Source organism: Lygodium microphyllum, chromosome 29 (genome assembly GCF_053477565.2).
Source record: "Lygodium microphyllum isolate KBCC chromosome 29, Lygodium_microphyllum_v1.1.10, whole genome shotgun sequence".
In the NCBI taxonomy this organism is placed as follows: domain Eukaryota; kingdom Viridiplantae; phylum Streptophyta; class Polypodiopsida; order Schizaeales; family Lygodiaceae; genus Lygodium; species Lygodium microphyllum.
The window spans coordinates 56,306,425-56,330,881 of NC_141163.1; the positions used below are offsets into that span (position 1 = coordinate 56,306,425).

At 41.3% G+C, this 24,457-nt stretch overlaps 1 protein-coding gene across 1 annotated transcript in view; it reads left to right on the forward strand.

The window, feature by feature from the left end:
* Window positions 1-21,061, forward strand: part of ACD11 (Glycolipid transfer protein (GLTP) family protein) — a 39,000-nt gene extending 17,939 nt beyond the window's left edge. The window contains exons 2-4 of the mRNA XM_087670993.1: window positions 17,582-17,754; window positions 17,935-18,080; window positions 20,373-21,061. Of these exons, the coding sequence (XP_087527119.1) occupies window positions 17,582-17,754; window positions 17,935-18,080; window positions 20,373-20,479 (426 nt within the window). The 3' untranslated portion in view covers window positions 20,480-21,061. The remainder of the gene's footprint in view (window positions 1-17,581; window positions 17,755-17,934; window positions 18,081-20,372) is intronic.
* Window positions 21,062-24,457: the final 3,396 nt, after the last annotated feature.

The following is a 24,457-nucleotide window of genomic DNA, read 5'->3' on the forward strand; positions in this document are numbered from 1 at the left end:
AATTTGGGAACATAGTTTCCGAGATAAAGGACCATTCCAATCTGCTAAAAGGATCCTAGGACAATTTGGTCTAAAGAAGAGACTCCTGCCAAGGACAACCAAGAACCTTGTGACCGCTAGTGATAAAGCTTCGTGTTGTTTCTATTGCAGGGAGTTAGGTCATTTCAAAAGGGAATGCCCAAAGCACCCTAAACATTGATGCTTTGGGTGCCACAACATTGGACATAACTACATCAATTGTCCCAGCAGAACTCGAAGAGAACTTGAGCTTACAAGAAATAAAGTTGTACAAGCTCCAGTGATCTAGAATATCGAGGTGCTTAGGAAAAACACTAGAAGATATCCATGAGATGTAAGTATAATAAATTTTCTCTTGTAATCAAAACTCGGATATATCAAATACAATAGGTTGTTTTAAAAGACTACATGCCTGTGTTGAGTGATCAGAATAGCGCAACGAAAGCGTGGTGGATCCATAACCCACATGTTCCAAAATGATACCCCCAGTTTTCGTGAGATGAGGACATCTCGATTTCTCTAAGGGGAGGAGGATGTAATATTTCCACGCAATAAAAATTAGTTGGTTAGTTCGAAAGTTAGTTAGTCATTTAATAAGTTAGTAAGTTTACCAACTAAAGACTAACTAAGGTAAAAACTAACTAATGTTAATAGTTAATGATTTTTATTTAAAAACTATATATGTTAAAAAAACCGAGAGTCATAAATCCGATATTTTCTCAGATTGACAAGGACCGTAGCCACCCTTCATGGAAGTTACATCGTGAACGAGACTTGTGAGCCATATTAACCACTAGTATTAATGTGTATAGTTTGGATGGTCCAAAAATATTAGATTTTGGGCAAAACTAGCATATTCTAGATATTTTAGATATTATCCTAAAAAGATAGAACTAGATGCCATTTAAAAGAAAAGACAAACAAGTGATGTTTTAGTTAGTTTTGGAGATTTTATAAAAATAAAAAAATAAAAAAAAGTGATTCGCGAAATCGCGCGCGCCGCGATTGCAGTCTACAGATAGTAGACAATACTTCAAACAGAGAAAAGGAGTGAACTGAGAGCTTTCTAATCAAGCGTCTTGGGGTTTTACCCTCCTTTTGGAGCCAATGCAACCATCAGATTTATGAGTTAAGCATCGGATCACTGAGTTTTCCAAGAGTCTCTCCACCAAGAACTTTGTTCTCAGTCTCATCCCCTCCTCTCTAATTCATTATAAATATGAGGCATGGGGAGGCACAAGGGAGCATAAGGAGATCCTGAGAGGCTGCGAGAGAGAGGTAGAGAGAAGGATACCCCTCCAAGAGATTGTGTTTGTGAGAGAGAGAGAGAGAGAGAGAGAGAGAGAGAGAAGAGTTACCTCGAGAGGCTACACAATTCTCTCTATCTCGATCCTCGACTTAAACCATCTTTTCTTACGCTCTCCCATCTTGAATCTATTCCGCCTTCTTAATCTTTTTGAGTCTACTTGCGGATGAGGGTCTCCAAGCGAAGAATGTCGCGTGCGGATGGCAATCCTACAACTAGCAACGAAGCTTCGAGCGAAGGCATCACTGTCAATCCAATTGCGGTTCCGCTCGTAAGTAATGCATTTCTAAATTGATAGATGCTTCCTTTGATTCTCGCGTGAGATACATTAGGTCCATGCTATGATGTACGAGAATAGGTCATGGGAAGGGATAGCGACCAACATGGACCAAGCAGGCGACGACCAGGCGTGGGAAACCTGACAAGTTCTGCGCGTGCGGGCTGGCGATGGGTGTGAAGCAGGCGACAGAGCGGGCAGGCACTAGGTATGTGTGATGACGGGACTCCAGGCGTCGGCAGGCGTGACAGCCGTCACATGACGGGGCAGGGTCAACGGTCCCTCCCTCGCTATTTATTTAAAGAATCAAAAAATTCCTTCAATTTCAAAGTTACCCCTTCTTCTTACTAGGGATTTACACGTGAAAGCACAGTTGTAAATTCTGCTTAAAATTGAGCCCGAAATTTGGGGCTTTTCCACATTTGACTTGTTTATGCCCCTTAGTGATTTTCAAGTCAGAAATTGTAGACATTACGTGTGGTGACCTTAATTAATTTGGGGATTTTGTCAAATTAGTCAGAATTTTTCTCTTTTGAGTAAATTTTCTTGACAATGGATCCCAGAAAATTTGGGCTTTTCATGTATTGGAAAAATTTCGCTCAACTGGGTCAGATTGGTTGACATTGATGCAAATTAGAAGAATGCAGGAGATGAGAAAAAGAATAAGGATAAGACAGGTACATCTGAGGCAATCAAAGGCAAAAAAAAGGCCAATGTGGCCTCTAGTGTGGTCATAGAGGAGCTTTCAGATACAGAGGCTAATGTATTATGTGCAGTTGATTATGATGCCCTTGTATGTCACATGCAGGACATGTAGATTACCAAGGTTGATGTGATTGATGCACTTTTGTCAGTTCATGATGGTGTCACTCAAACTTGGATTATAGACTTTGGTGCTCTTTCCATGTAACTCCATGTAACTCCTTGGTTGGAGTGTTTTGCTATGTTTAATGCAGGCAGTTATGGGAAGGTGTATCTTGGAAATAACCATGCTTGCAACATTGATGGGTTTGGCAATGTACACTTGTCTTTAGACAATGGGCAAGAGCTTGTGTTGAAAGACGTCAGATATGTACCTGGCATTAAAAAGAGTTTACACTACACTATTTGGTGGTGGTTTGTGGAAAGTGAAAAAGGGTTCCATGCTGATTGCAAAAGGAACCAAGAAGGGCACTTTGTATTGTTTGCACTGTAAAGCCTTGAATGGCAAGTTTCTTGCAGTTGCTGAAATTTGCAGTCACTTGGAGTTATGGCATAAGAGATTAAGCCATATGAGCCAAAAAGGACTTGATGTCCTTACCTCTTTGAAGAGGGTTGATGGAAAAGGCTCTGAACTTCACTTTTGTAATGAGTGTCATTTTGGAAAGCAAATAAGAAATTCCTTTTACTTTGGTGTCTCTTGAAAGTTTAATGTCTTGGATTTAGTGCATTTTGATGTACGTAGTATGCCTGTGAAATCGTTGGGTGGTGCTGCATATTTTATCTCCTTTATAGATGATTGTTCCAAAAAGATTTGGATATACATGTTGAAAAAGAAAAGTGAAGTGTTTGCTGTTTTTAAAACTTTTCATGCATTTGTGACCACTCAGACAGGTAGAAAGCTTAAATGCTTAAGAATTGATAATGGGGGTGAGTTCACATCAACTGAATTCAAGTTCTTTTGTGACTTGCATGGAATTAAGAGGGATCTTACAGCTCCTTACAACCCTTCTTCAAATGGAGTGGCTGAAAGATATAATAGGACTTTATGTGAAAGAGTGCAGTGCATGCTGCCCATTGTTAATCTCCCTCATGAATTTTGGGGAGAGGCACTCAAAACTGCGGTTCAAATTTGCAATTGCTCTCTAAACAGGCCTTTAAATAATGGCATCCCTGAGGAGGTTTGGTCTAGCAAATCGGTCTTATATGACCATTTATGCATATTTGGCTGTGATGCTTTTGTGCATGTTAGAGATTAGCTGGGGAACAAACTAGACCCAAAATCCACCAAAGGCATCTTCATGGACTATGGTGATGAGGGTGAATTTGGCTATAGAGTGTGGTTACCTCAATCCAGGAAAATTATTCGCAGCCGTAATGTTGTGTTTAATGAGGCAAAATTGTTGAAAGGTACGTTAGCCTCTAATGAAGATATGAAAAAGGTCAAATTTTAGAGTTTGTAGCAACCTATTACTTCAAAAAATGAGCCTCATGTTGTTGTACCACAAGCTGAAATTGATGATCGGCCGGTTATTTTTGAGCCAGATGATGATGGAAGAACTAGGAGCACAAGGAGGTCATGGATAACAAGATAGACTTGTTGATTATGAAAATGCAGATGCTGGTAATGAAAATGAAGGTGTTGTACAGCATGAACAACATGCTGAAAATGGCTTGCAACAACCAATAAATGCTAAAAATTATATACCTCCGGATGTAGACCCAATTCTTGAAAATGTCGATCATTGGGTACGTAGGTCTACATGCGTAAGAAGGCAATCACGTAGGTTTGACCCCCTCCTTGCATTATGTGATGCTTACAGATGAGGGTGAGCCTCTTACATACAAAGAGGCTAAGCCATGTGAGTTCAGCAGTAAGTGGAAGCTAGCTATGTAAGAAGAGATTAAATCTCTGTATGCGAATGATATTTGGGATCTTGTATTGTTACCCAAAGAAAGGAAGCCTCTTCCAAACAAATGGGTATACAAAGTAAAGACTGTTGATGGGAAACCCAAGTACAAGGCGAGACTGGTTGCCAAAGGGTATGCAAAAAAGGAAGGGATTGACTTTCAAGAGGTCTTTTCACCGATTGTGAAGATGACCACTCTACGTGTGCTTTTTGCTCTCACTGCTATATTGGACTTAGAGCTGTATCAAATGGATATAAAAACAGCTTTCGTGCATGGTGACATTGATGAGGAAATCTACATGAAACAGCTTGAGGGCTTTGTAGTTCTTGGAAAAGAGCAGATAGTGTGTAAACTAAAACACAACCTGTATGGGCTGAAGCAAGCAACACGGCGGTGGTACAAAAAGTTTGACACTTTTATGCTATCTCATGAGTTTACACGCAGCCATGTAGATCATTGCTTGTACATGAAAAAAAATACAGATGGCAACCCCATCATACTTGTTTTGTATGTGGATGATATGTTGCTAGATGGGAAAAGAAAAACTAGCTTGGATGCTCTAAAAAATCAGCTGAAAACAGCCTTCTCCATGAAAGATTTGGGAAACGCAGAGCATATTTTGGGCATGAGGATTCGTAGAGATAGAATGCAAAAATTGTTATTTTTATCTCAAGAAAAGTACATTGAAAAGGTATTGGACAGATTAAACATATCTGAAGCTAAGCCTTTTGGGGTACCCTTACCTCCTTATCTTAAGCTTAGCAAAGCCAACAACCCAAAAGATGACGTGGAAGCAAATGCTATGAAGGGAGTTACTTATGCATCAAGTTGTGTCTCTCTTATGTATGCTATGTTTGCTACTCGTCCAGACATTGCTCATGCAGTGGGAGGAGTTAGCAGGTTTCTGTGAAGTCCTAGCAAAACACATTGGGAGGCTGTCAAGTGTATTCTTCGATACCTAAAGGATACACAAAGAAAGTGTACTTGCGATGGGCAGGGTACACTTAGTTTGTAGGGTTATTGTGATGTAGACATGGCAGGTGACTTGGACACTCGTAGGTCCACCAGCGGGTATGTCTTTACAGTTGCTGGTGGGGTTGTTTTCTGGTGTTCCAGGTTGCAGAACATCGTCGCACTGAGTACTAATGAAGTTGAATACATATCAGCTATCTACTGAAGCTTCTAAGGAAGCTATATGGTTGAGCAGACTTGTAGAGGATCTTGGCATGTCTATGGTTACTGTACTTTTGGGATGTGATAGCCAGAGTATTGTGTATCTAGCTAAGAATGCCATGTATCATTCACGCACAAAGCATATAGATGTGCGATATCACTTTATTAGATAGATTCTGGAAGATGGTCAAATCACATTGACCAAGATCAAAACACAGGAGAACCTTGTAGATTTTCTCACTAAAAGGCTAGGCAAAGCTCAGCATGAGCATTGCATACGACTAGTGGGTGTTGGTTAGAGTTTCACTTCGGACCTTTAAGTGGGAGTTTGTTGGGATAAAGGCCCGGTTTAACCTCCGTGTATAGTACACGCACATTATTTAGTTGTACATGTGAATGCACCCTTACGTGCCCTAAGTATAAATACATTTTATTCTTTGTGTACCAACACTGTTGATATGCTCATATCGCATCATACTTGACTCTCCCTCTCTGACTCTCACCAGTCGTCACACTCTCATGCTCACTCCTCGAACTTCTGCTGCATCCAGCTGAGCTCCAACATGTGGGAGTCATTAAGCTGATTTCGAAAGTGCCATCACCCTTGATGTCAAAGCATTGGTGATCCACTTCTTTGATGGGATCTATGTATATGATCTTCTCTAAAGTCATGGCTAATCGTCTCCATAAGCACCTTCTTGGCCTTGTATGCCATAATTAGTAAGGGCAAGAATATTTTGCACAATGTGTTGAATGTTCAAATGGCCATTGACTATGCAAAACACTCCAAGCAGGAAGTCATGTTGGTTCAATTGGATCCTGAAAAGGCTTTTGATTACTTGGAATTGTCTTCCGTGGTGGAGCTTATGCATGCTATGGGTTTTGGTCCAGCATGTCTGGTTTGACACACACGGTTAGCACGGATGCCTCTTTGCGGGTCATGCTCAATGGTGGGGTCATTGAGGCATTTGTTCTTGCATGCTTAGTTAGACAAGGCTGCCCTTTGAGCCCCTTGTTCTTTGACTTGGCAACCCATCCGGTCCTCTCCAGTCTATCCCATTTGGTGGACACGGGACATTTGGCTGCTCTCTCCTCCCTTCGGCAAACACTTTGTGGGCCAATCAGTAGCAGATGACACTTTTATGATTCTCAAAGCAGAACGAGATAACCTCCATAAGGCATTGGACGTATGGAATCTTTTTGGATAGTCCTTTGGTCTTCATATCAATGCAGCCTAATCCTCCCTCATTAATTGTATGGAACTCAAGGATATAGGGACTTGTTGAAACCAGCTTTTGACGCCACTGCAGCCCAAAGAGCACTTCCTTGCCCTCGATTCTGATCGTCCATGGCAGTATTGGGACGTTGCAGGTTGGTTGACTTGGAAAAGGCTTCAGCTAGTCAAGTGTATCACCTTATGATGAAGGACCACCATTGGCTGGTTGCCAAGGGCCATACTGTTTGGGGCTTGCATAAATCTCAGGATTGGTGGAAAATGACTGTCATTGAGGGTTAGATCAACAAGACTCTGTACAAATGTAAAGTCATCCTTTGGCGTGTCATCGTTGGTGGGCCTCCTCTTGCTATGGCACTTGCAAAACACTGAATTTTCGGGAAACTGCTCCTCTGTCTCACTAGTGTGGAATTCATGCCTCCATTTTCTTTCATGCTGCTTGGCACAGAAAATCTGGATCATTTTGTCTGATATTTGGACGATCTAATTGGCTTATTGATCATCTTTCTAGGGAGGATCTGGTTCCTTGGCATACAGCAATTTCTACTGCTTTGTTGCTGTAACTTTTGTACTCTTCTAGTCATTTGACTTTTTGTACTATTGTAATTGCTTGATATAATATAAATACTCATTAGGACACAGAGAGATTCTTAAAATTCTGCAAGTATAAATCAAGTAAAATAGTACAAGGGGTTAGGACCAAACCAGGTGTTATAGTCACCATCAAGAGCGGCAACGTTGCTTTGTACCTCTGCCAGACCTGAGTCCACTGACAAGTGAGTTTCTGCAGTACACCTAGAAAGAAGCCTCTTACTTGCCTCCAATGCTGCCATCAATTGTCTTCTTTTCATGGACAAGTGGGAAAGTCGGATTTTGTAGATGGAGCCGGAACAGGCCGATCAGCAAGTCCGATCTCCTTCTGCTATGTGACAAGTGTTACCAGGCTGGGTTTCGCTGATTTGGTCTGCTGGCTGATGTTGCCTGCCTGGTGCCTGGTGCCTGTCTTCTGGCTGCCTCTTGCACCTAGATGATTGCTTGTCACCTCCATTTGGCTGTCACTCTGTGTTATATTAATAAGGTAAATTACGGGAAACAGGCACGAGGGATGACCGTCCGGGGCCTTGGGCGCCCGAACGGGGTTTAGGGGAGCCTAGAATTAAAGAGAGTCCAGGAATAGTAGGACTCACCAACAAATGACGGCTGGCAATCGGATTACGATGAGAGTTGCTAGCAATAACTAGGCAAGGCTGGGAGGAAAAAAGGATCTCGTGCCCTTTGAGTGTCGGACTGTATTCTCTTGGGTTCTCTTCATCTTTTCAGTCGTTTAACATTGGTATCAGAGTAGGCGCAGGCGTTGGATTCTCCTTCTTGAGAAGTCGTCGGATTATTCTGTCTTCAAGAGCCGACGGGTCTCGCTCGGTTTACCCGCTCCGTTTACTCGTGAAGTTGTTCTTCCTCGGCGCCCTTATGACACGTCATACGAAATTTGACGTGAGGTTCATTTTCGCCACGTCACTTATCATTCGGCGAAAAGAGGCTGCCCTTCACGTCTAACGCCGTATCTTGGATCACGTGTGAGACGCAAACAAATAAAATTGATGCTATTCTCTAGTCTCTCTGTGACCAGCCAACTGCACGCTATCCTCTACTGTCTGGTATCTCTGTCGCCAGCCCCGACTGCACTTGTATGACAAGTACAGGTTGAGCAGAGAACAAATTCAGGAAAGGTGTATTGATGGTCTGCGTGATCATTAAGAAGGGGACTAAATACTAGCCGTTTCTGCCAATAAGCTCAATTTCCTGCGTAACCGGCTTAGTTCGGAAGATAAAAATTGTTCCTCACTCTTCGGGCTTACTAATAAAACCAGCAACAGCTGCCCTGTCATTATAACCAGGGAAGTACTTTACTTTGTATGCAAATTTCTTATCTTTGCTTTCCAATTCTAGTGTATTAATGGCAGAAAAAGGGAAAGGAGGAGTAATGGAAGGTTCTAGTTGTGGGGACTACCCTATGGTAGATTCCCATGAAACGGAGATGCAAGAAGAACAGTGGGAAGAATTCTTTGCCACACGAGAACAATTTGATGATCTAACTGCTCGTGTGCAGGCACAGGGGGTTCAAATGGAATTTTTAACTAACACTCACTGAAATAAAATCTCAATTAACTTTATTACTAGAAAGGGATAAAAATAAGATAGAAACCTCGGATATCCCATCTTCATCGAAAGATTTAGATGTGACTATGCGAGATCCTAAGGAACCCCACCACATGTTGAGGGATAATTCAGTTCTAAAAGATATGAAACCCCCTCAGTTTCACGGGGAGGAAAAAGATAGAAATAAAGACACTATCTTTAATTTTCTCCAAAAATGGGAAGATTTACATAAACTTAAAAATACTCCACCACATCTCCAAGCACTGGAGGCCAGTTTAACTTTGGGGCCAAAAGCGTATAAATGGTGGCGAACTTTAAAGGAGGCAAATAAAATACCTGAAACTTGGGCTCAATTTAAATCCGTCTTTTTGAAAGAATTCCTTCCTGAAAATAAAATGGAAAGAAATTGGGAAGATTGGGATTATGTCAGACAAAGGGGAAGACCCCTGCTGACATATTTGGAAGAATATCGTGAGATAATCCTCAAATTGAAAGGAATAGATGAATTTCAAAAGACAAGAGGATTCATTAGGGGACTAGATAAGGCTTGTAAAAAGGAACTAAAAAGGAGTTCACCTAAGACGCTGGAAGAGACAATTAAATTTGCATTAATCAATGAAGATAGTACGCGTCCAGGTACACTCACTAGTCTCACTGATACGGAGCCCAAGTCTAAGGAATTGGAAACCTCAAAATTTGTGGGCAAATTTAAAAGGAAAATGCTATTTTTAAAGGATAAAAAATAACCTTTTGAAAAGAAACAATATATAAGGCCAAAGTTAAGTCCAGATGACTTTGATAAGGCCAAAAAAGAAAAGCTGTGTTTCAATTGCCTATCCCCTAACCATGCTGCTTGGAATTGCCCTCAAAGGAAAAAGGGGAAAGACAAAGGAAAGGATAAGGACAAGGGCAAGGGAAAGGAAAAACAAATCCATGTAGTGCAGACCTTAGAATTAAAGGGGCATGAAAGGTATAAATCTTTAGAGGTCTTGCACATGGATGTACAACACAAGTGTTGTATGTCAACTTCTATGTGGCAGCCTACCTTTGGGCCACATGATTTAGTTAGAGTGCATGGATTGATAGCTGGAAAGAGGGTTAGAGTCATGATTGATGACTTTGCTACCCACAATTTCATAAATTATGCACTTGTCAAAAAATTGAAACTTTCCCAACAAAAGAGTGGGCATCAATATGTTGTTCGTATGATGCAAGGTCAAGATAATAAAATATGGGATACAATGGTATCCAATTTGGAAATTGAGATTCAAGGATATAAAGATAAACTTGATTTCCAAATTATGAACGTGGAAAGAGCCGATATTGCTCTAGGGAGGGAGTGGCTATGGGGATTGGAACCATCCTTAAAACGTAGTTATCATCATAATACACTGGAATTTGAAAGGGATGGTAAAACTTTTGTCATTCAAGGTGAACATGAAGTATCTGATAATCCTTTGTTGTGTTCCACTGAGGTTCAGAAGCTGATAAAGAAGGAAGTTTGTGAGATATACATGTTATGGTCTCTTCCTGTACAAAACACTTTTACTTTCTGTAATATAAAGCAACAATTTTCTTATGTTTGTGAGTTGAATGTAAATAATGAATTAAGTAGTTTGTTAGATGACTTTAAAGATGTGTTTCCTTCTGATTTACGAAGTGGCCTTCCACGAGATAGGGGTGATATAAATCAACCAATTGACACAAATAAGGATACTCACCCTATTTCTAAACCACCTTATAAGTTAAGTGAAACGCAACACCAAGAAGTTGAAATACAAATTAAGGATTACCTTGATAAAGGGTTTATACAACCCAGTAATTCACCTTGGGCTTCGCCAATTTTATTAGTAAAGAAAAAAGATGGTTCTATGCGACTTTGTGTTGATTATAGAGCACTTAATAAAATAACAGTGAAGAATAAAATTCCTATGCCTAGAATGGAAGATCTTTTTGATCAATTACAAGGGGCAAAATTCTTCACAAACATAGATTTAAGATCAGGCTATCACCAAGTAAGAATTAAGGCACAAGATGTTCCTAAGACAGCATTTCGTACTAGATACGAGCATTATGATTTTTTGGTGATGCCTTTTGGTCTCACTAATGCACCAGCTACCTTTATGAAGCTGATGAATAGTGTCTTACGGCCCTATCTAGGACATTTGTAGTAGTCTTCTTGGATGATATCTTGATCTTTAGTAAATCAAGAGAAGAACATTTGGAACACTTACAATTGGTATTCCAACTGTTAAGAACACATTCCCTTTATGCGAAGAAAACTAAATGTGAATTCTTCGTACAAGAGGTCAAATATTTGGGGCATATTATCTCGAAAGAGGGAATCAAGATGGATCTAGAAAAAGTAGGGGCAATTATTGAATGGCCATCTCCAAGGAACCTGGAAGAGCTGTAAATCTTCCTAGGTTTATCTGGATTTTATCGTAGATTCATTTGAGATTATGCCAAAATAGCTGTTCCAATGACAGACCAACTTAAAGGGAAAGGAAAGAGCTTTAATTGGGGAACAGACCAAAATAAAAGTTTTCAAAAACTTAAGGTAGCTATTGCTACAGCTCCAGTACTATTAATTGTGGATCCCAATAAACCATTTGTGGTTGAAGTTGATGCCAGTGATAAGGCGATAGGCGCGGTCTTATTACAAGAAGGTCAACCAGTTGCTTTTGAAAGCAAGAAATTGTTAGCAGTCATGTTTGTCATGCCTTGTCATCTCCTGGCTGTGAGCCTCAGTCTGAGTCAGACGAGGACATTAGGAGCTCTGACATGTCTGTCATGTGTTATGATGGGGGAGGCTAGTCACTCTTGACTGGCTGTCTTAGGATGTGTATTTCTTTTTGGCCTCTTTTAGTGGGCAGCCACTGGCTGCCCAGCCACTTTTTGGTCACTGTTGTGGGGCGCCCATTTTAGGGCATTTTTAGGGTTTGCGCCCATTTTAGGGTTAGGGTTAGGGTTTGTCCGTTGCCTATTTATAGGCAGCCCCCCTCCCCACTTGGTCACTTGTCTTCTTGCAGATTCCGACACTCCTCCCCTGTGGTGGTGCTGCCATCATCATCAGCCTGATCTGGTGCCCTCACTGACGCTGTGGGCTGCATGCAGGGACTGATCAGTCCATTTCAGTGTATTCATTATTCATTTCAGTCAGTGCAGATTTCTCTTCCTTATTTTCTGCTCTCTCTCTCTCTCTCTCCCTCCGTGTTCGTATTTCCTCTTCCGCAGCGCACTCTCACATGGTATCTGAGCCGAAGGAGAGTACACGGAGCTGAGATTTACGCGGGAGAACACCCACAACTTTGCGTTTGCTGGTCAAGACGTCTCCAACAGCTGAGGCGTCACCTTCTGCACTATCTTCTTGATCAAGGCGGCCTGTGTTGGTGTCCCAAATATTTGTGTTTGCTGCTGGCGCCTCCTCCAGTGGCTGCCACATCATCACCAACCTCTTCCTGCTTGCGTTTTCAGCCTGGGCGGCCCTCCTCCAGCTGGGCGACACTCCTCCAGCTTGCACCTTGTTGTTCTGGCTGTTGTTCCATCTTCAGCCGGCTCTTTTCCTGCTGGCGACCTATTTCCAGGCTGCGTTTTCAGGCAGGTGGCTGTTTTTCTGTGGTGATTGCATCGTTAGCATTTGGGTTTGACATCATCCTTGCGTTCTGTGCAAGGCGGCTAGCTCAGGAGCTTCTGGTGTTTGTGTTTCGGCACCGGCAACCTTCCCTTGTTGTGTTTTGGTGTTTGCAGATATCAAAGATGTCTTCTCATCAGTTTACGGGATTTGATAACTCAGATGACGAGCTTTTGTCTCGACACTCATCTGAACGGAGGCGTGATTTCTATCACGAGGACCGCCGTCCGGAGTCTATTCCTCTTTCCCGTTCCCCTTCTATTCATGTATCTCGGCGATCCTCTTCCAGTGGACCGAAGATGCAGCCTTTGGTACCCCCTGTACAGGTACCCGTACTTCCTCAGCTGCCCAAAGAGGACCGGTTGGATGGCTCCAACTTTTCTCTATGGTCCTGCAAGGTGGAGTGTATCTTGGACTCCTTCGATCTTTGGGAGCTTGTTTCTGTTCCTATTCCCCGGCCTAAGGTGGATCCCGCAGATGGGACATCTATGGATCGTGCAACCTTATGGGATCGGCTCAATTCTAGAGCCAGATCTTTCCTCTTTCTGAGTTTGCAGGATTCTGTCCTTGTTCATGTTCACAGGTTCAAGACTGCAGCAGACGTGTGGAGAAAGCTCGCGTCTCTCTATCAACAGAAGACGTTTGCCCACCGGATATCTCTCGAAAAGAAGTTGCGGATGCTCGCTATTGATGATAGTCCTTCCACGAAGGACCACATCAACAGATTACAGGATATGAGGGATGAGCTTGCATCCCTCGGTCGGACGATATCTTCTGAAGACATGGCTATGATTCTTTTGATTCAGCTGCCATCGCCTCGGTTTGATGTCTTCTACACCAGCCTTTTTACATCGAGGACCCGTGAGAAGCTTCTATGGGAGGAGCTATCCCCGCTTGTCTTGGAGCATGACGAGCGACTCAGAGAGATCAGTGCTAGTGGATCTGACTTCACTAGAGCCTTTGTTGCAGGTTCGGGAGGACAGAAGAAGAAGAAGAAGTCAAAGGCTAAGAAGAAGGACAGTTCTTCAGGCTTTGACACAGATTCAGAGAGCCCGAAGTGCCCACACTGTGGGAAAGGGACACATCCCGAGGAGAAATGCTGGAAGAAGTACCCTCACCTTCGTCCGGGAGCGACGGGTGGATCTACATCGGAGCCTTCTTCTACCTCTACACCAGGTGCTACCCATGAGTCAGTGTTCCTTCATATCCATGCTTTGGAGGAGGATCCTTCTTCCGTGGCTGCAATGTCTTCTGCGCAGCCTTGGTTAGTGGACAGTGGTGCTTCGAGTCATATGACTCCCCGAGGTGATTTGTTACAGGATCTTCGTCCATTAGAGGGTTCAGTCACTGTTGGTGACATTTTATCGGTGCCTATTAGTGGTGTTGGCACATTGCCTTTGTTTACCGACCGACCTTCGAGCTCCTTTTCACAGGCCCTACATGTTCCGGATTTGGGCCTTCCCCTCCTCTCAGTTTATGGCCTTACGAGGCTTGGCACATGAGTGATCTTCACCGAGCATGCTGTTGTTATTGAGGATTCTCTTACAGGAGCTGTCTTATCTACAGGTTGGCAGGAGAGCGGGCTTTACAGGCTCCATTCCCCTTCTTTGATGCAGGGTCCTCCGAGGCAGTCTATTGCTACACCCGTTTCCACTTGTGCACCCTCTTTTCCACAGGTTCCTTCCCATCCCCCACCTTCTCCTTCGGTGGTTCCCTCGCACCCCCCATCCCTTTTAGCGGGGGACGATCTCAGTGATGCGGCTATGGATTCCCTGGCCCCTAGTGTTTTAGAGGGGGATTCCCAGGATCGTGAGGAGCTCCTTCAGCGGCAGTCTACATCGACGGACTTCATCGACATTGGCATTCCTCTTGCCACCCCAGGATCTATTTCCTCTTCGGCCTTCAGCCACATCCAGGATCTGAGAGGGGAGGGGGTGTTAGCAGTCATGTTTGTCATGCCTTGTCCTCTCCTGCCTGTGAGCCTCAGTCTGAGTCAGACGAGGACATTAGGAGCTCTGACATGTCTGTCATGTGTTATGATGGGGGAGGCTAGTCACTCTTGACTGGCTGTCTTAGGATGTGTATTTCTTTTTGGCCTCGTTTGGTGGGCAGCCACTGGCTGCCCGGCCACTTTTTGGTCACTGTTGTGGGGTGCCCATTTTAGGGCATTTTTAGGGTTTGCGCCCATTTTAGGGTTAGGGTTAGGGTTTGTCCGTTGCCTATTTATAGGCACCCCCCTCCCCACTTGGTCACTTGTCTTCTTGCAGATTCCGACACTCCTTCTTCTCCCTCGTGGTGGTGCTGCCATCATCATCAGCCTGATCTGGTGCCCTCACTGACGCTGTGGGCTGCGTGCAGGGACTGATTAGTCCATTTCAGTGTATTCAGCATTCATTTCAGTCAGTGCAGATTTCTCTTCCTTATTTTCTGCTTTCTCTCTCTCTCTCCCTCCGTGTTCGTATTTCCTCTTCCGCAGTGCACTCTCACAGAAATTAGACCGTGCAAAATAGAATTATTCTGTTTATGAGAGGGAGCTGTATGCAATAGTACATGCAATGAAGAAATGGAGACACTATCTGTACGGTGCCAAACTTTTGATTTTATCGGATCATGAAAGCATTAAGTGGCTTAATGATCAACCGGATTTATACGGGCGTAAAGCCAGATGGGCCGAACTCCTCCAAGAGTTCGACTGTGAGATAAGATATAGAAAAGGAAAGTATAATATAGTAGCTGATGCACTCAGCAGAATGCCCATCATAAATGAATTGAGTTTTACTCAGTTCACTTCCGACTTGCTTGAATCTTTAAAAGGGAAATGCCAGGTTGATCCGGCATATTCCAACATATGGGAAGCAATAAAAAATGGGGATCCAAATGAAAGTGCTTCTACTGAGGAAGGAATATCTGAGGATGTTCAACAAGGAAATGGAGCATCAGGGGTTGCTTAAACCGGATTCGAGTGGAAGAATTTTACCATTGATAATGGTTATTTACTCTACAAGGGTAGGGTATGTGTCCCGAAAGATACAGAAATAAGGCGCTAGATACTCTTTGAGTGTCATGATATCCCTAGCGTGGGACATCCAGGAGTTAATAAGACTTATAGTCTTATTAAAAGGCAGTTCTATTGGCCTGGAATGAATAAGGACGTCCTTGACTATGTGGTCAAATGTAATAAATGCCAGGTTAATAAAGCTGAAAGATTGAAAATGGGAGGACTTCTCCATCCACTAGAGATTCCTTCAGGAAAATGGGAGAGTATCTCCATGGATTTTATTGTTGCATTACCCAGAACACAGAGGGGGCACGACTCTGTGTGGGTGATTGTGGATAGGTTAACCAAAATGGCTAGGTTCATTCCAACTTCAACTGATGTTAAAACACCAGAATTGGCTAGATTGTTCGTAGAGAACATATACCGATTGTATGGCCTTCCGGCAAATATAGTTTCTGATTGGGATAGAAAATTTGATAGTCAATTTTGGCGTGCGGCATTTAGGAAGTTGGATACTAAACTTAGCATGAGTACGGCGGATCACCCGCAGACTGATGGGCAAACTGAAAGGGTTAACCAAATCCTTGAAGATATGCTTAGGGCATATGTAAGTAAAAGGCAAACTAATTGGGAAGAGTATCTACCGATAGCAGAGTTTGCATATAATAGTGCCAAGCACTCTTTCACTGGATATAGTCCATTTATGTTAATGTATGGGTTTCAGCCCAGAGCTCCTCATGCAGTAGGACTGCATAAGGAAAAGGTTCAGGCAGCTAAGGATTTTTTGGAGGATATGAATAGTATGTTAAAATTTGCTCAAGAAAATATTAAAAAAGCTCAAAATCGAGCTAGAGCATATGCAGATCCTCACCGAAGAGACATCTCCTTTGAAGAAGGAGAATTGGTCTATCTTAAGGTGCCTGAACAAACCAAAACCATGAAACGGGACAATGTCCAAAACTTTCACCCAGGTATTGTGGTCCTTTCACAATACTTAAAAAGGTGGGAGAACTGGCTTACAAGCTCCAACTACCTGCTGGTAGTAAAATACATCCAGTTTTTCATGTAAGTAAGTTAAGGAAGAAGCTGGGTGATTTGGATAATCTAATCTTAAATGATAACATTGAGGAGCTATTGGATGACCAATCTAATCCACATGAACCAGAAAGAATATTAAATGTTCGTAACAGACGAACAAGGAATACTATTTATCAAGAATGTTTGGTTAAGTGGAAAGATTGTTCAGAAGAAAGCTCAACATGGGAGCGAGTAAGTACCCTAAGGAAAAGGTTTCCCAATTTACAGTTAGACCTTCCAAGTATCGTTTTCGAGGACGAAACCGATTTTTAAGGGGAAGGAAATGTTATATTAATAAGGTAAATTACGGGAAACAGGCACGAGGGATGACCGTCCGGGGCCTTGGGCGCCCGAACGGGGTTTAGGGGAGCCTAGAATTAAAGAGAGTCTAGGAATAGTAGGACTAACCAACAAATGACGGCTGGCAATTGGATTACGATGAGAGTTGCTAGCAATAACTAGGCAAGGCTGGGAGGAAAAAAGGATCTCGTGCCCTTTGAGTGTCAGACTGTATTCTCTTGGGTTCTCTTCATCTTTTCAGTTGTTTAACACTCTGGCATCTCCTTACTGCTGTTGGTGTCCGGACACTTGTCCATGTTTTAGCACATCTCATGCTCCCATGCATCTAGCAAATATTTATTGTGTTTCTATCTGCCAGGTGCCCAAGTGAGTTTTGTTCAGGACTGTTCAGCAGGTGCAGACATTATGGGACTAGAGTATAGCTTAAACCCTTTGTGTTGAGGTATGACCTCAAATAGGAAATCAATTCATCTATATAAAATCTTACGGAAGACATCTGCACTTCTACACTCTTCTCAAAACTGCAGGCAAATATCCTCACAAGTGCAGCCTTCAGTAAGGCACATCTGTTCCATGAGCCTTCAATATGAGCACAGACATTTAAGGCAATATTATACTCTTTAAAAATCTTAACAGATTGAAGCATTTCTGAATATTGGATCTTCTGTTTGTGAATTCTTTGAAAAGTAACTTTGTGGTGTCATTGGATTGTTTTTAAAATTATGTCTCATCGGATTATTTGAAAACTTCTGTAATGTCATTTTATTTTATCATTCACATCATGCTACCAAATACAGGTCCAAGATCTTGAAGTTGTGTCAAAGAATGTTGAAACACTGCAGTCACTGATTGAGCTGGATGTGAGGGATGATTGTGTAAGAGAACCAGGCAGTCATTCACGTAACTTACTGAGGGTTAAACGTGGGCTTGATATGGTTAAAGTGCTTTTTCAAGGCATTCTGGATGACAAGTAAAATACCGCACTGTATCTATAGCACTAAGTTTGGAGTTTGTATTTGTTTGTTCATGCTAGATGAATCTAACAAAAGAACAGTAAGGAACACTAAGTCAGTAATGCATATGGAATTTGACAGAAGTTGAAGTGCTGTGCCATTTTACTACATCCAAGTGACATTGTTTTACTTTTCAGGGACAGTTCTCTTAAACATTCGGCATCCCATGCATATGCTCAAGTATTTGCTCCATACCATAGCTTTCCAATCAGAACAGCAGTGGCAGCAGGGTTTTACACTCTTCCAACAAGGTCACAGTTACTAGACAAGCTTAATGAAGATGGTAATACATTTCCTTCAGTAGTAAGAACTTGAATTTAAAAAAAAAGGTGTTGTTTGGATTTTAAAATGGGCCTAGAACAAGTTCAATCCCTGCTGCATGCTTTATGTGACACTGCCATTCTTTTAGCAGTAACAGGATTCGGATGGATGAAGCAAGCTACAAATTTAATTGTGAAGAAATATAAAGGCAATATGCAAGTTTTCAGACTAAACCTATAATGCAAATTCAGACTGTAGAAACATATCAGAACTACATTATCATATCAGGATTAGGTGCCTGTATTGTAAGCAAGTACAGCATGATCAGCTTCAAGCTTAATACATAGTAGTGTTGGTTAGTCTTCTTGAGGATGTAGGCACCATGGCAGATGTCCCCACATGTCTACAGGTATCCTTTTTTGCCATCATGTGTAGTTGGTAATTTTGGCTCATCTCCCTCTTCACTTTCAACCCTACGGTATTCCCTTTTAGCCTTATCCTGCATGGTTGTAGATTCCTTATATTGTTGATCTATGTTTTATGCTTCGATAGCTCTTGTTTACACAAATTTCCTCTTGTTTGTGATCATTTTGTTTCTTTGAACGCTTTTGTGAAACAACAGGACTAACAAATGAATGTCTAGATAATGTAATGAAATGATGCACTAAATAGACAAGAATTGGAATGAATACGATAGGGCCCTGGTTTACACAAAGTTTCCTCTTTTTTCAACACTCTTTGTGTAAGACTCCGTTCATGATATTTGAACTTCTATCTTGAAGTTGAATAAAACAATGTATTTTATTCGCAAAATTTTTGTGTATGTTCCATATCATACATATTCACATACTGAACATATTGTACAAATCATGCATGACTACCTTGAACTAGGGCTAACTGAGAGTTCACAAAGATGTATGAACAACATGACCAACAAATGAGTGCTTAGATGATAAAACGAAATGATGCACTAAATCAACAAGAATGGGAATGATTACATAATACAAAGTATGGGGAAACTGATCAGCCGGAGCAAATGTGGAGGCTTGAAGTAGAGTAGAGAGAAACACTTACAAGCCTCTATCTCTTCAGGTTCATGCTTTGGACTTTGTCTGGCAACCCCTATCTGGTATGCAACTCAGCTTGATTGATGTAGTCTCAGTACTTAATGGTCAATTCCCTTTTTTCACATCCTATGACTTGAGGTTTTGTGGCAAGCCAGTTTTTACAAAACCTGGATTATTCCTATAATTTTAGTTGATGGTATGTCTCAGTTGCTTTATCTAGCTCACAAGAGTCAATGTATAGGCTTGTGGGGCTCACATCCGTTTTAAGAGTGCTCGCTAGTGTCTGGGATTGCTTGAGAGCTTAATAGAGATGACTGGAGGATGTCCATTTGTAGGGGTCATAGTGGTCCGTTTAAGAAACCTTGCTGGTGTTTGGGATTCCTTGGCATCCTAATAGAGATGATTGGAGGATTTCAGTGTTCATTTTCTTCACACTTTCCACTGTGTGCATTCATGGTGTCAATCACCTTGACTAGTTCTGCACCCCCAAGTATGTGATCTAGCTATGCACTACCTTTCATATTGCAATTTTTGTCATTTTCTGTGCATTCAATGGCTGCATCATAGATTTTCCTATACACGTACTCTCATAGTATAGAAGTACAACATAGTATGGTTGGCTGCCTCCGGGTGAACATTAGGTGCCCCTAAAATTTATGATATTTTTAAGGAGCTGACTCATTTCCACATAGCTGGCTGCCAGACAGATGTTGAATTGTGGCTGTTGGAAGGTTTGATATATGTAAGCGTACAGTATATTTATCATGCATGCATGCAGTGTAAGTATTGAGATAAAAAAGAGTGATCATTGCATTGATTGCTGTCTTTGAGGGTATCGAGGTGGGTAACAAGGGCTGTCTATTAAGCAACGATTCAAAGGACTATCAATTTTAATGGCATTGTTAGTCCTGGAAATGATCTTTGCAGGCAAGACCATGGAGTAGGTAACCATTCAAAGGGATATGTTGACTAGATTGATAGGCCAAAGAATGATGGGCTCCTGATTGTGCCATTATATATGTTTCCTAAACTCACTGAATTGCAAGACTTCTTTTGATGATGTTTGGGTACAATACTCTTGAAATGTCTAGATTCTGATGTGCAAAAATTTGGCTTTATCATTGTGATGTAAAACAGTGGTAAGAAATTTAAAAGGAACTGCTTCTTGTTGTAGATACAATTAAAGCTGGGATGGGTCATGATGCTTATGTTGTCAACATATTGTCCCTTGTGTTTTTCTTGTACAGAAACCTCTGCAAAAGACCTCATGCAAGAGTACATTGTTTCTGTGGATCCTGTCATCAAATATGTTGATGACCTCTTCCTAGTTCGTGGACTTGGCATTGATTGGTAGAAAATCAGCGATTGCTGCAGGGAGGTTGGGTGAAAAATACGAGGAAGTGTGGATTTTGGGAATCTAGAAATCAGACAATTAAACAACGGTGGTTCAAAAGGAACCACATTGTATAAGCAGAGTAAAATGAGTTTCAGATCAGGCAGTTTGACAAGAAATGCAGCAGTATCAGACTATCAGAGGAGTTTGCATACTTGCCATGCCATATACACCTTATAATGATTGGAATCCCTTTTTAATAGTACCATTGACAGTGACAGTGCTGATTTTCCAATAGCAATGTACAACTGCCTCATGCAGAGCTTCTTGTTGTACATTTGAAAGTTGTAATTATTTAAATAATGCAAGTTGTCCAGGCCACTTGGAATTTGAACTCCAGTAACATATGGTTATAGTAACAGATGTTCAAGGGGACCTTCATGTCTCAAGTTTAAATCCTCCCTAGCAGGTCCAAAAAGAATGGACCTCCCAAAGTAGCCAGGACCGCTGTGGTTGGTGTGTGTGAGGCTAGGGCTACCTTTTGTTGAGGAAAAGGAAGATAAATAGAAAGGGAATTCTGATAAATTAGTGAGTTGGGAAAAAAAAAACTGTCGAGAGAGAGGTGATGGTTGGATTAGTTTTGGGCACATTTGGCAGACATGTGTTTGCATTTATTTTTGATTTGGCCTTTTGTATCCGTGTCCATGTGGGCCTTGTTTGAGGATTGTTATTATGGCAAGTTCCATGGTTTTCACTGGTGTGATCCTTATAGAGGCAGTTGGTTTGTGTATAGATATCATCTGCACCACGCCGGTTGTGCCAATTTAGTGATCCTCTTCTTTTGTCATTGTAGCCATGTATTTGGTACCCTTTTGGCTGCATGTGTTGTTCTCTACCTGTCTTTGAGTTCTGCTTGGTTGGCCATAAGGCCCCTAGTAAATATTGCTGATTGTTTCAATTCATGAATTCTAACTTCTCCACACAAAAAGATAGGTGATGCTTTGAGGAAGAGACGGTTGATAAAAGGTAGGGAGATCTTGAAACACACACACACACACACACACACACACACACACAAATACATCCTCATGCATGCATAAGTACCCTTGTTAACTCTTAAGAATCATTACATGCATAAAAACTCTTATTATCTCTAAGAATCACTACATGGATAAATGGAAAAAATGTTTGCTAAATTTTAGTGGTTCACAAATATCATGGCAAAAACAAGTGGGTCCTTTATGGCCTTGCTAACACACGCCAAAAGAGTAGAAATTAGTACTTAAATATGGATGGTTCCAAACTTAACAAGGTTGACAAGATTATGGAGTTTTTCATTTGTCAAAGCTTTTTGTAGTCTTCCCTATTATGTTAAAGTTGAGATAAGGCTTCTAAGCAAAGAATTTTGTCTTTGGGCTTGCTAAAGGAAGCAAGGCCATTGTGGTTGTGTGGGAGAAAAATAGAAAGAACTTCTGAAAAGAAAGAAAAAATCTTTTAGACTTAACTTACAAGATTGAATAGAGCTATTTGTTTTGTGGAGCTTTTTAAATTGATAATGCTTGTGTTGAAATGTCAAGATGAGGCTTTTGAGTAGTTAAGTATTTTTTTTCAAGGCTTGCCAGGAACATAACATTGTGGTTGTGTTGAGGCTGTTTTTCTTTGAGAAAAAGGAAGATAAATAGAAAAGGAAATTTAAAAAATAAAGTAGGTAGAAATCACTATTGCATATCTAGAACTTCAAATAAATTGAAATTTTTGCAATTTATTTCACCAAATTGGCTTGACCACATGGTTGGAACACTATTTTGTGAATGCAGATGCTCAATTTTAAAGTTTGGCATTGATCTTATTTGAAAGGGTTGGCCAAAATTTCAAACCTCTAATTGAAGGGTAAGATAATGGACCTTTTTTCCATGCCTTATCTTTCTCCTTTCCCTTTGTTGCCAGAAGTATAAGATCTTGTTAACTTAATGGTACTAGTGTTGCTCGTCCATTTCACACACTAGGGATGCTAGGCCACCTTACAATAACTTTGCACATCCTTGCTTCTTCCATGGAGTTGTGGGAGGTTGCTAAGATTCTCCCTCCAATTTCTCCATCTTTTTCACTCTCCTCTCCTCTCCCCAATCTCTCTCTACCACTCAAGATACAAAGTGTGATGCATGCAGTCCATTGATACACATCCTCACTTGAGATCCAATGCACTAATAGAGGATATAGACGATATTGACACACCATTGAGCAACCCTACATTGATGCTTCATGTTATCCATGTTGAATAGAACTACAACACACACACACACACACACACATAAAATTCCTAGTGCTTCTAATCTTTTGGATTATTTGTTGTTTCTTAGCTAGATGTTTCCTCTTTGGTTATGGTTTTTTTTATTGGACTTGAGAAATTTGATAATCCCATCAAATTTTAATGTTTCTATTTTTTACTTGGATTGATTGGGGCTTTTGTATACATCAATACAACTCTCTCTCTCTCTCTCTCTCTCTCTGTGACACACACACACACACACACACACACACACACACACACACACACACACACACATCTCTCTCTCTCTCTCTCTCTCTCTCTCTCTCTCTCTCTCTCTCAACATCCATCACTATGTTGTTGCCTCAATGATTCCATGCCCACTTCTGCACTTTTGTTACATCCACTTTCGTGCTTGCTACCACACACAATGTCATGTTGCTATGTAGACATAATGTGAAACCTTGGAGTGCATCATCATTTGATGTTCTTATTAATCTAGAGTCAATATCATATTAGTCATTAGTGTTAGTGTCCATAGTATGGATGGTTCAAAATTACGAGATTTTTGGACAATTTTAGCCTATTTTGATATTACGAGATCGCATTTTTAAGGCAGCAAACACTACAGATGGGAGGAGAGGAGCAATCCGGGAGAATTCTGATTAGGTATCCTCGAGTTTTACCCCCCTTTCGGAGCCAATGGAACCATCAGATTTGCTAAGCAATAGAGTACAAGCTAGTGTTTGGTATGAGTGTTTGGAGATACAAGGGTGACATAGGACAGGGTGAAGGGGAGACTCATTGTAGACAAGTTTTCTTAATCAAGGATTGGTTTTGGGATCCTTTGAGCCTTTTGTCTCTTGCATGTATATTGTTTTATCTCTCGTTGGTCTCTACTCTAGGTAATCTCTATCATCATCTTTGCTCTCATACAAGAACATGCATAATCTCTTACTATCATTAATTCTCGCTTAAGAATCTCTTTAACAACATATACATCTATTTATCCATTACTACTCTTATTTACTTCCACAGCCAAAGACTTGCTATTTTCCCGACATATGCATAGATTATCTTGACATCTTTTCGGTGAACCCAACCTGAAGGGTGGGGTGAAGAGTTAGGTATGGATGTAGATGCACATATACTTTTGGGACAAGATAGACAAGAGGGTATGGAGTATCTTCAAAAGCTGCTTGAGCTTAGATACATAGATGATGTAGTTGGGACGTAACTTTTGGCTATATGTATGATGCTCCTTGAAGCTTATAAGTCCTTGATGAAATTGGATGAGTCTAACGATGAACATATGCTTTGTATGTGAAAGATACAATAAGTGTTGGATGTTAGTGCAGTGATGAGTGAGCTTGGATATGTAACTTATGTCACTTATGGATTTTGAAAGAAATTTGAGGATGTATGCAAGAGGCTTATTGTAGCATATAAGTATCAACAACAACAATGGGAGAAGCAAGAAGAGGAAGAACAAAGGAGGTGGGATGAGGATGAAGCAAGAAGACACATAGAGGAGGCATTTTGGATGTGGAAAGAGGAGGAATTAAGGATGCATATGCAGCTAGAGAAGGATAAATGTATAGAGGAAGCACATGCTTTTGCCCAAGCTTTACTACTTGCTACCGAGGCTGAACGACAACCTGCTATGGATGTTTTTGATGCACTTACCGAGGAGTTAAAAAATTATGCAATGAATGCCTATGTTGAAAGTA